The following is an 11,771-nucleotide window of genomic DNA, read 5'->3' on the forward strand; positions in this document are numbered from 1 at the left end:
CCTCTGTAGCTCCTGCTGTGGCAGTAGCAGTGCTTGTGGGAATAGGTACCAGTGTGATGGGTAAAGGTCTTGGGACTCAGCTTTTGCAGTTATTTATTTATTCATCTCAGTCTTTGCTTTGCTTGACTTGTTGCTACCACCCCCATTTTCTACCTGAAGAGCTTTCAACAGGTTTTATATGAAAGAACTCTAAGTCAGAAGTTCTGACAGATTTCTTTTAGTGCAGAGAAGAGACATGTCTGCAACCAGAGTAGGACATCAGCTCTACCAGACACATAATTACACCCCCACTGTTCCTCTTGCCCTCTCAGGACAAGATTTTTCCCCTCTGATCCTGAAGCAAATACTAGTTTTGTAACTGCCCAGGCCAAAGTCATGTCATTCCTGATCTGTCCCCACTCTTCTCAGGCAACCTTGCCATGGCCCTGCCTCACTGGACAACACACTTGCCTGCCTTGGGGGCCCTCACAGCAGCACTGAACATTAACTGAGGTTCAGGTCAGCTGAAAGCAGGTGCAAGGTCACCGGGATGCAATCCTGGGGGAATTTCACCCTGCCTGCTAGAGTCCAGCAGTGTCTTGCTCAACCAGGAATTCTCTCCCTGCAGCTGATTATCAGTGGGCAGAGGTGTCTTGGACCCTGCTCACAGTATCCTTATGGAAAACCAGTGTTTTCCAGCAGATAGGGACCAGCAACACAAATAGGGAAGGGGAGCCACAGGACCATTGTCCCTGTTTTGCCCTGCAACCACAGGTCTGTTACAGTCGCTCAACAGGATGGACTAGGACATTTCTGAAGGTGCTGGATATTTCCTGGAAGACCCAGTGCTGTTCCTGATTCTCCTTGATGCACAGGACCCTTGCTCAGGGTCCTGCAAGTTCCCAAGCCTGATCCCAGCTCACTCCAAAGGCCCTGCAGGGCACATGTATAATGCTATTACCTTATGAAGGATTAAGAGTGTTTCTCCTACGCACACTTTTCCATGCTCTGCAGTTGCCACATGCCCATCCTTGTAAGTATACATCCTTGTGAGTAGCCAGTAAAATAGGAGAAAATAAAATAAATTTTTTAAAAACTGTGCAAGTTGTCACACAATTGAACCAGGTTTGTAGTTACCTTGATTCTACAGTGGAGATAAATACCATATTGTGCTGCCTCTTCTTAAGAGAAACCAACAAAGTGAGACTTTATGGAGACTTTCAAAGTTTTGTTGGTATGGATCCCACCACACTCAAGTTAAGACCTCTTGAAGTCCATGTTGAAGTCCACGCAGCTGGTACAAAAATTTGCCAGCCCTAAAATATGTTTCTCTTAGTGTACAGAGGGGGAAGCAGCTATGCAGCAATTGGGACAATCCCATCAGAAAACCCTAAACACTGTAAATAAAGAATATGCATAGAAATTGAAATGAAAGAGGCAAGACTTTTGAGAGGGTATTTATTCTAAGTGGCATTTCTGTGCTACTGCCCTAAAGCAGAGTGCCCAGCAAGAGTTACCCCTTCTTCAGCTGTGTGCTACTTCTGATCCTTGCACATGGAGATAGATTTTTTTGGCCGTTGGAGCACTTTGCCTGCAAGAGTAATAAGACATGAACATCAGCCAGGAATGAAGTTATCCAGGGAGCATCTAACTTCAAATTCTTTACCTGCTCTGCCTTGGCCCCAGTAAAATGACCATATATATTCCCTTAGGTTTGCTCTGGCTCCTCAGCAGATACTGGTGCTTCGTGCACCATGTGTGAAGCTGCTACCAAGGCTGCCCTTTTTCTCTTCAATTGTTAAGGCATTTTTTAAACACAAATACCATTTATAATGGTGTTGCTGCACTTTGGAGAGACTAATGCAGCTATTCAACGCCAGTAAAGGCCTAGGCTACTTGTTCTCAAGATTTTACATGGGGTAAAAGGAGTCTGGAATCTGTCCAGTGAGAGTCTGGAAATTACCCAGCAACTTCTTGGAAACAAACAAGGCAGCCAAGTAACCCCTGGGATTCCCTCCAGACAGGGATTTTGCCGAATTTCAAGTGAAATCTGCTACAAGTTCATTATCATGACTCACGTGTGAAAGTTTTCAACATCCTCCACAGTCTCAGGCAAAACTCTTCCTTTAGTTTCAGGCAGAAGCAGCACCAATCCACCCGCAATCAAACCAAGCACAGCTTCAAAACAGAGGCACAAGGAGCTTGTAAACATTTGTCAGCCACTTGCTACTGCCAGAATGAATGCACTTGTCAATGGCATTTTATTGTTTCCTTTGTATAAGGTGTGCACCTCAAGTCTCATATGCAAAACTGTCATGCTGGTGCAAAAATGGAGGATGTGGCTGCCCTGCGGAAACAGCACCAAGCCAAGTCCTCTTGTGAGTTATGCATGAACTAGGACACCTCAAACTGGGCAGATCCTTCCTTCATAGAGGAAAGAACTCTTTTTAGTGCTAGAGCATGACAGGAAACACAGTCCATCTTCGTGCTAGTCACATAAGATTAGAAAATGTACGCACAATGTATTATCTTCTAAGCAACACAATCAAATTCTCCCCTGATAATTTCTTTTAGCCAGTTTGTACATGTTTGGCATGTATTTTAAATCTACTAAGCGCCCTTCTAGATGTCCTGTCTGTCAAAATCTGCATATTGCCATTCAAGGTATTATTCTATAAATAAGGTGCTGACCTAAAGATTCATAAAAGTTTTGCAGGCCCTAACCTGAGAGTTCAGGTCACTAGTCTGTAAAACTTATCTTGCAGTTATTTACCAGACACTTTCCAAATAGCTGGAGAAGAGCCAGTTAACAAAGTACCAGAAAAGCTGAAACATAACAGCCATACTTGTACTCCATTACATAGGTAAATACATGAAATTCTAGGGTTTGACTGCTCAACAAAGACAGTATAACTCACAAAAGAACAGTAAATCAGCTTTAAGTCCATCAAATATTAAGCTCATCAAAATTTTTGAGTTCTTTGCCATCTGTCAAACACGTATTTGACTAAAACTTCCTTTAAAATGCAAGGAGAAATTATAGGGGCAAGGGAGAGATGAGTACATAAACAAGTTCCAGCTTGTCATAAACTGAAGGCTAAGGCCTTGGAGGGAGCAGGGGGTTCTGCTGAACTTAAAGCAGCCGTGCTGGTGGCTTTTCCCTCCCTTTGGAATTTGGGTCCCCCACTGCACCCTGGAGGGGGCTGGCAAGGAGGTAAGGCGGCACTTACTGAAGACAATGAGTGGCAGATCGTGCCAGATCTCCACCAGTCTGTAGACAACGAATGGTGCGATGACTCCACCAATATCACACAAAGAGGAACAAACCATCACCCCAAGATTCCTGGTTTGGCAGCAAAGGGATCAAGTTAGTGTCAAAGTACTGCAGTTGGGACGGGATGGATCACAACTCTCACCCACACACAGGACAGATCCAGGCACTGTGTGGAACTTCAGATCCCTCACCCACCCTGGTTCTCCCAGATTTTCCCTTTATTTCAGTCATGTGAGATTCCCCTTGTCTAAAAGTACATTTATTTTCTTTGTTAAGCTACCTTTTTTAAGCATTTTAATTGTGCTTCACCTATTTTATGTTCAATAGTACCTGTGTAATTCTGACACATTTGAGGACAATTTAGCATAAAACATAACATACACATCAGCCTCAACTATTTGTTTCCATGCCAAATGCCAAACAGAGAGAGGATGCACCTACCTGATATACGTTGGATACAGTTCTGTGTTTACAAAGCAAACCATTTCAAAAGCCATTGTAATTCCCATTCTCCCAATGCAAGCAGTAATCACTTTTAACCAATGCATGTCTGCAAAGAAAATACATTCAATACATTTAAAAGCATCCCAGTGATTTAGCGGGTGTCAATTGATACGGCAGTGTTATTCTGTGGGACCTCTGATCCCATGTCAGTTGATGTTTTTAAGGGATGGTTTTTTTTTGGTTTTTTTCTTTTGTTTCACCCAAGTGAGGGAACGGGAGCAGTAAGGACTGCATGAGCAGCAGCAAAGGGACCCTCACAAAGCAGCATGGAGGTCCCAGAGGACAGGGTGGGAAGCCCCCACGGGGCTCCATTCAGGCGTCTTACCCTCTGGGAGGAGGGCTGTGGCAAGGCAGGCGGCCCCAGCCACCAGGTTTGACACGGCCCAGGGGTAGCGCCTCCCGACACGGTCAATAGTGACGATGATGATGAAGGCAGCTGGGAACTCAACGAGAGCAGAGTAGAGGAAATCCAGATACATGTTCTCAGCAGCCATTCCCATGTGCATGATGAGCCCCTGGTAGAGGACGGAGCTCGTGAACCTGGGCAGAGAAGAGCATCCTGGATTCGTTAGATAGTAAAAGAACAGACATCCCTGTCCTGATGGAGTTGTCAAATCCAGAGCTCCAAAACTGGCTGTCTAGTGTTATATTCTTACCAGTTGTACATCAAAATGAGCGTGTTTTTTCTTATTTGTGGTGTCCTGAAAAGGTCCATCAGTGAGGGTTTCTGCTTTCCACAATCTTCCTCTTCAAATTTAATATCCTATGGAAGAGCCAGTATATAGCACATTAAATTTCTCTGGGAGGAACTGATGCAAGGTACTGTCATGATGCTTACTTACATGTACAAGTAAACCCTGAGCTCACCTTAAAATGGGAAGGCATCTTTTTCTGATTTTTTTTAGCCATATTGCTGACAATTTTCATAGCTTTGTCATTTTTTCCTTGAGATATCAGCCACCTGGGAGACTCTGGGAGGCACCTACAATGTGAGTGGATGCCATTATACAACAAAACATAAAGCCTACCTATTCTCCCATGAGTGGGGACTTTGGAGAGATTAAATAGAGGTAGATGGATTTTTTTATTTTTTTGGATTTTGTGTGCTACTTCTCACTCCCCCAGTCAAGGAAAATAGTGTATCCCATGGCTGAGATTGGAAGAGGAACAGTTGGGGGAGTGGCTTTAGTCAAAGAGGAGTTTACTAAAGATAAATCAGGGAGCAGCTTTGAGTGAGAGTAGTGCTCTCATCTTATCCAGCCCATTCACCACAAACCAGCTCCTCTTAGGGAACCATTTTCACTTCTGCCAATACAGGTTAAGAAGTACTAATTAAGTTAGAACTGGCTTAGCAATTCAAAAATATGGAAGAAGGAAGGCAACAAATTTCTTTCTACTATTCCTAATCTCTTGACCCACCCAGACAATTTCTCAAATCCAAAGCACTCAAACAAAAAAATATTGATTAAAAAGAGAGGAGAGAAATGAAAATGAAGGAGTACCAGAGTGCTTTTTTTTTTCCCAGTTGGACCACAAAACCTGCAACTTCTCTGCCTTAAAAGAACATGCCAAGAGCCTCTTACAGTTATGTTAGCATTAGACAATCTGTCAAAAACCAAATTTTCAGTGTAAGAGCAACTAAGTTATGCAACGGCACCTATTTTCGCTTATTAATTACTTAAAGAAAATAGTAAATTATACAAATTGTACAATTGTAATACTAAATTGTAGTAAGAAAATAGTAAAATTGTACTAATCCCATTTTCCCCCAGTGTTTTTCCAAGTGGTCTGGTTTTTAAACACAAGGTCAGGTGAGGTGCACAGGGTAGGATTCAACAAGATCTCAGTTTCTGAGGGGCCCTATTTCCCTCTCCTTTTTGCTGGGAGCCCCACTTTGCACCAAGAGGTGTGCGCACGCCACAAAGGAGCCCCCAATCTCTCCCAGTGCCAAATCTTGGGAAGCAGGAGAAGCCGGGTTTTTTTGGGTGGCGGGCAGAGGCACAGCAAAAGGGCACTTACCAGTAGTAGAGCAGGAGGAAGCAGGTGGGCAGGGTGACAGTGAGCTGCAGCCAGCGCCAGTGGGGCAGGGCGTAAGCGATGCCATCGAAGACCAGGAGGCCGACGGAGAAAGCCGCCTGGTAGAGGATGCCCACCATGCGCCGGTACTGCGGGCCGACCACTTCCGTCACTGCGGGCGTGCACGGGGACAGTGAGCCACGGGGCTGCCCCTCGCAGCAGAAACCAGCTGCGGGGGATGCTAGAGGACCAATGCTATGGTAACACTTGGGAGAAACCTTGGTAATCACGGGCTTCCCGGCAAAATGCCTCCAGACAAAACCCCCTAGTTTGCTTTTCTGGCACCCAAACTCCAGCAGAGAAAACACTGCTGCTGGCCGTGCGCTGGCCTAAGACATCCAGGAACGTCCTCTGCTGCGGAAATCTCAGAGTAAATCAAGGATTTGTCAGAGTGCACAGATGAATTTTGTTGTGAAATCTAACGCTAACACATGAAATGTCTCCAACCCAACAACAAAGCTGAATATTTTGGTTCCTAAGGCTTTCAGCCTGCATCTCACTCCAAGTAATAAGGAAAACCTGTATCACGGGATGGCATAGAGCTCCCAGGCCAGGGTGGGATCACTATTCATCTGCACTTCACAACTCCACAGCACAGCGCAGCCCACACATCTGTGGGTCTCTGTATCTTGCTGATACAGAGTTAAAAGTAGCTATTCCAGCAGGCAGGGCAAGCACACTCAACATTTTGCATCCAGATGTGTGACTTCAAGAAAGCAAACTCATTAGAAAAAGGACAGTAAAGAAGTAATTAGCAGCCAAATGAGCTGCTGAGTTTTGGAGCCACAGATATGCTAATGCTGCTCAGCCTAAGGATGCACAAAGACATCTCCTCAGGCTCAGCAGCACTGAGCCAGAAGCAGCTGAAGGGTGGACAAGAGCCCCAGCAGAGCAGGATAACAAGGTTGTTCTGTCCTTGTATCCTTCCCTGGACATTCAGTATTGGCCACCCTTAGGGAGAAACAAATTTAAGGGAGCTTTGGGGCTGGGTTCAGGATCATTTGCATGAGAGAGTTTCAAGAGGTTCCAGGAGTAACAAGATGTAACAGAGAGAAAACATCAGGATAGGGCAAATCATTGTCCTGAAAAGGGCTTCTTGCTCCAAAATAGCTTAAAGATCCCCAGAAGAGAGGATAGAGATTTCATTTGTGCCAGGAAGATATTTAGGAGGCCAAGCAAGCATCCAGAAATGCACAGGAAGGAATAATCATGTCTTTGCAGAAGACAGTCTAGATGGTGGGATAGGTCCTTTTATTTCTATCAGACATCTGGATAACTGAATTAGCAAGATGCCCACACTGACAGATTTCATGCAAGTTTAGGACACTGACTTTTACATTTTTACCACTATCACAATGAATTGCATATCTCTCAGAGGTATTTGGTAGAGCCACCTGCCACCCTAACCCAGTTAATGTTCTATAGGTCAGCTTTTAAAATAATTAATCTGCTGCTTCACTGACTGCTTGGAGTTGGGTATTTTGGACAAGAGACTCAACTCCACTCGAGAAAAATCAGAGAAATCCCAGGCAGCTCTTCCCTGAAGCAGAAAGAGGTCCTGAGATGGTCCCAGACCCAGCCTGGCGGCCCAGCTGTGCCTCACCAGCAAACACAGCTGGAGCAGGGCACTGGGAGAGAGAGGCACCCACACAGGCTGGCTCCTCCATGGCTTGGCCTCCGCTCAGCCCAGTGGATACACACAGGTACACAAACACCTCATCTTTTTATCAGCAGTACGTGCTGTTCTTCAGTTGTTTTTATGTTCTGAAGCCTCTGTTTCCCTCTTTGTGTCATAAAAATGTCTCAAGTTTTCCCCACCCTCTGTCTGCTTCTTTAATGGCCTCCTCTGTCCCCATCCTGTCTGCGCCCAGCCAGAGGGGCTGTGTCTGCCTGGTCACCTTCCCTAGCCAGAGCCTGATGGAAGGAAGAGGAGCCAGGGGCCCAGACAGACCTGCAAATGTGAGCTGTACCACAGGGGAAAGCCTGTCTTGAGGTAAGAGCTCTAATAGACCATCACTTGCTTGAGCTTTGAAGGCTACTGTTGTTTCTCCCTAATGACAGTGCTTGAAAACATCCTGGGAAGTCAAAGAGGGAGAAAATTCCTTAATAAAACACCATGGGAGGCATTTTTTAAACGGCCTAATTTTCAAGTTTTTTGGAATTGAGTTTTTTTCCTTCATCACCTGCTGCTAGTCTTGCTCCTGGGAGAAGGTCCTGAACTCACCCAGGATGTAGCCTGCAGTCCAGCAGCCCTTGCTGACCAGCCCTTGCAAGAACCGGATGATGACTATCCACAGGTAGCTGGGCACGAAGACCAGAAGGATTCCACACACAATATTTGCAACAATTGTTGTTAAAAGGCAAAATTTACGGCCAAACCTGGATTGGAAAATGATAGGCATGAAGTGAACCACTAGTCATGGAAGCATTTTAAACTAGTAAGAGCCTTGTGTATCTTCAGGGGGAAAAAACCATCCAATTTTGCTATGCGATATAGAGACACTCTTTTTTCTTTGCCCATTATTCACTTGTCTGCTTTGCTATGCCATGAAAAGCTACTGTGCCAGTTGCTCAGTAATTCCACAAAAACTTCCAGAGAAAAAAAGAATGTTAACATATATTGCATTGGAACTGAAAAATAAGTATAGGTTAATACTATGATTCTCATAGTTCCACATGCACCAGATTTATAAGGGATTTATTCACCATGACCTTAACCTTTAAAACAACAGTAATGTATGGATCTACTTGTGAGTGGGCTGCATTTCTCAGCTGGAACAACTCAGAGCCTGCTGTACTAACGTTCCTAGGCAGAAGGGGAGCACGGGGGAAAGTACTGGCATCTGTTTCTCTTTAACCCCAGATGCCTGAGCCAGGGACTCTGCTGGCTCTGAACAGGGAGCTAGAGGGATTATCTGCTTTCTCAGTGATTGCTGCTGTACACATCTGACAATCTCTGACAACTATTTCTAAGCTTCTCCAAAAGAAGCAAAATGTTTCTGAGCTGCAGCCACACAGTGTGATGGATTGAGTGGGAGATCCAAACCACGCATTTCCTGGCTTTGGTTAACATCTGAGGACTCTGATATGGTACAGTAGGAAGTTTGGGGTGACAATTCTAAAATAGTCCTCATGGGCTCTGCAGGGCTCTCTGAGCAGATCTGTGCTAACCACCAGGCACAACCTGAAAGGCAGGATACTGGCTCATGCTGCGACTGGAGGTCCAGGGGATGACCTTATTTTCAGAAGAGCAGAGATTATATCAGTTGCACAACCTTTATCTAAGTTTGGCTGCTGAACATTGATAAGGGAGGTCAGAGGGTTTTGCTGTCAGCCCACACATACCTGTCTGCAATGTAGCCAATGTTTAAGGAGCCAATAAAAAACCCAGCGTTCACGGAAGACTGAAAGAGATCCAACTTCCAGGAGTCCTCACACACCAGGTCAAACTAAAGAAGCAACCACAGTCAGAGACAAAAGTGTGAAATGAGGAGCTGGCTCACATCCACAACTCTCCTTCAGTTAAAGATTTAAACTTGTTTCTCGGTCAATGCCTGTTTTGTCAGCACAAGAAATCCTACTAACTTAACTAATTGTCCAGCATTAAAGAGTGGAAAAAGCCCTTCAGCAGTTTACTGGCATCTCCCATTCTTGTCTCATCTCTCTTTTGTGGAAAGAGCATAAGTGAGTTGTTATCTGTCAAAACTGGCACCTGTATTGGAAAAACTGGAACCTCTATTGGCCCTCAGTGATCAAACCAGCATGGATCTGACGATCACCCTGAGTTTTTCAAACAGCTTTTTTTTGTGGCTGATGATGAACATTTCTAAGCAGTTCTTGCTGCCTCATACCCTGGCATGGCAGAGTAGTCTCCACAGACCACTCAGGACTAAGGGTGATGCCTTTACTAGAAGCATCTTCGACACCTTCAGGAGCCTGCCTTGTCCCAGGTCCCATGGAGCACTGGCTTTCTGGAGGGTGGAAGTATCTGCATCTGCCCTGAGGCTACAGCATTTTCTCTCTGCTCTGTTCTTTAGCTCAACTACATTGTTGTATGTGTCTGGAGAGCAGACATTTTTTACCCAGGGCTAAGCTTTATACCATGTATATTTGCCTCTAGTCATGTCCTGGTAGAAATATATAACAGCTACTAGAGAAAAGGTTATTGCCAAAACTTCTCCTAATATGACTGAGAATCCCTTCCCTTCCTCCTGGTTGCTGGGTTTAATTGAATCTATGCATCCATAATTAACACAAAGCCAAATATTTCTTCTGATGCTCTTATGGGACTTCCCATGAGGACCTTCTTCCACATGCAAATTTTTCCTTTGAAATAATAGGATTTACACTGCACTATCCTTTCCTTTTCTTAGCTATCAGAGCAGGGGACAACATTAGAGCCTGAGAAGTTTCACAGAAACAGTGAGAACCAAGAACTCATTGACGAAATGCCGAGTTGTGTGACACATCTGCTTACCCCATGAAGGCAGCAGCCCGTGGGCCTTGCACCCCCTTCACCAGGAGAGGGGAGATAGCTAATGTGAGAGCATGACTACATAAGCCCATACAGACTGCAAGTGCTCAGCTTCCCACAACCTCAGGAGATGATGGTGGGGGCATCTGACCATGGGATGTGCTGGAGCGTTGTCCAGCGAGATGTGCCTGCTGAGCTCACCCTGCATTTGAGGTGCTTCCCTTCCTCCCTTTCATATCTCACAGCCCATAACTTGCTGAAAGAGGTACACTTAGAGTGCACCCCCTTATATCCAGGACGAATCTCTTAGAAAACTATGAATGCTGAAGTCACTAGAGTGCAGATTTTAATTGCTCCTGTGTTAGACATATGGGGGAAAGAATCCTGACCACCTCTAAACACTTGGTAGAACTTTCTATGATGACATCAAGCTTGACATCCCAGGTACTGGTTTATTCTTAAAGCACCTGAACTGCTAAAGTACAGCAAGTAGCTAAAGTACTACTTTCAGTATATTCACACTCCTTCTGAGAACACAGTTTCCACAGTTTCTTCTTGTCCTAAGCTGTTTAATTGTGGGAGGCAAGACCTTTCCCCACACTGCAATTCATTTTTATTTAAAATCAACTTTATTCATTAAAAAAAAAGAAAGGAAGAAAAAAAAGAAGGGGGTGGGGGAAAGAAATCAAGACCATTGCATTGGCCCGTTTTGTTTGCAGCACTGCTAGCTGCACTGTTTACACACCTTCACCAATTGGACCTCTCATGTGACAGGAATGCCATTGAGAACTGGACTTTATCTATTTATTTGCTGAAATATGCTTTCCTCCCCAGCTGGAGATATAAGCCTCCTGAGCAGTCAAGGCAACACTTCACAGCAAGGACAGAGGGAAGATGACTTGTAAACCCCCAAGCGCAAGGTCACAGTAAGAGACAATCCCTTCTCCAGGTAAGCAGGGGATATTTTAACATAGCCTAGGCTCCACCAACCCCCTCCCCCACCCCTCACCTTGTCTGTAACAGAGGGGACAGGGCAAAGGGGGCTGTTTTTACCTCTGTCACGATAGAGCTCCCTGGGGAGTCGTAGACCCAGCCATCCCGGCAGGGACCAAGGGGGACGGTGCTCCCACTGCCCCCCAGGCTGCCCAGGGGGTCAGTGCAGCTGATGCCTGTTGTGTTCCAGTCCACCTCGTACCTCCTGCAGCGGCTGCTGAAGCTGGCCCCGTGGCCATCCCACTCGGGAACTGTGTGATTCAGCTGCTCCTCCAGGCTCCAGCCACAGCGCTGGCTCAGCTCAGCCACCCCGGGGCTGGAGCAGCGATGCTCAGGGGTGAAGCCGAAGAAGACGACCCCCACGTACACTGGGGTGAAGGAGGCAGATAACAAACATAGGACGAAAAAGGTTTGCTTCTGGAACCTGTCAAATTCTCCAACGTGCTCCAAAATGTCATCTAGGGTTGGCAT

At 45.5% G+C, this 11,771-nt stretch overlaps 1 protein-coding gene across 1 annotated transcript; it reads right to left on the minus strand.

The window, feature by feature from the left end:
• Positions 1-1,503: 1,503 nt before the first annotated feature.
• On the minus strand, positions 1,504-11,771 carry SLC22A2 (solute carrier family 22 member 2). Its single transcript, XM_041424034.1, has 11 exons — positions 11,361-11,771; positions 9,179-9,282; positions 8,058-8,212; positions 5,777-5,945; positions 4,625-4,739; positions 4,414-4,520; positions 4,083-4,297; positions 3,695-3,803; positions 3,210-3,322; positions 2,058-2,157; positions 1,504-1,570 (listed from the first exon to the last, which is right to left on the minus strand). The coding sequence occupies exons 1-11, from the start codon at positions 11,769-11,771 to the stop codon at positions 1,504-1,506; spliced, it is 1,665 nt and encodes a 554-aa protein (XP_041279968.1).

Source organism: Onychostruthus taczanowskii, unplaced genomic scaffold (assembly GCF_017590055.1).
Source record: "Onychostruthus taczanowskii isolate IOZ18803 unplaced genomic scaffold, ASM1759005v1 scaffold8, whole genome shotgun sequence".
Classification (NCBI taxonomy): Eukaryota; Metazoa; Chordata; class Aves; order Passeriformes; family Passeridae; genus Onychostruthus; species Onychostruthus taczanowskii.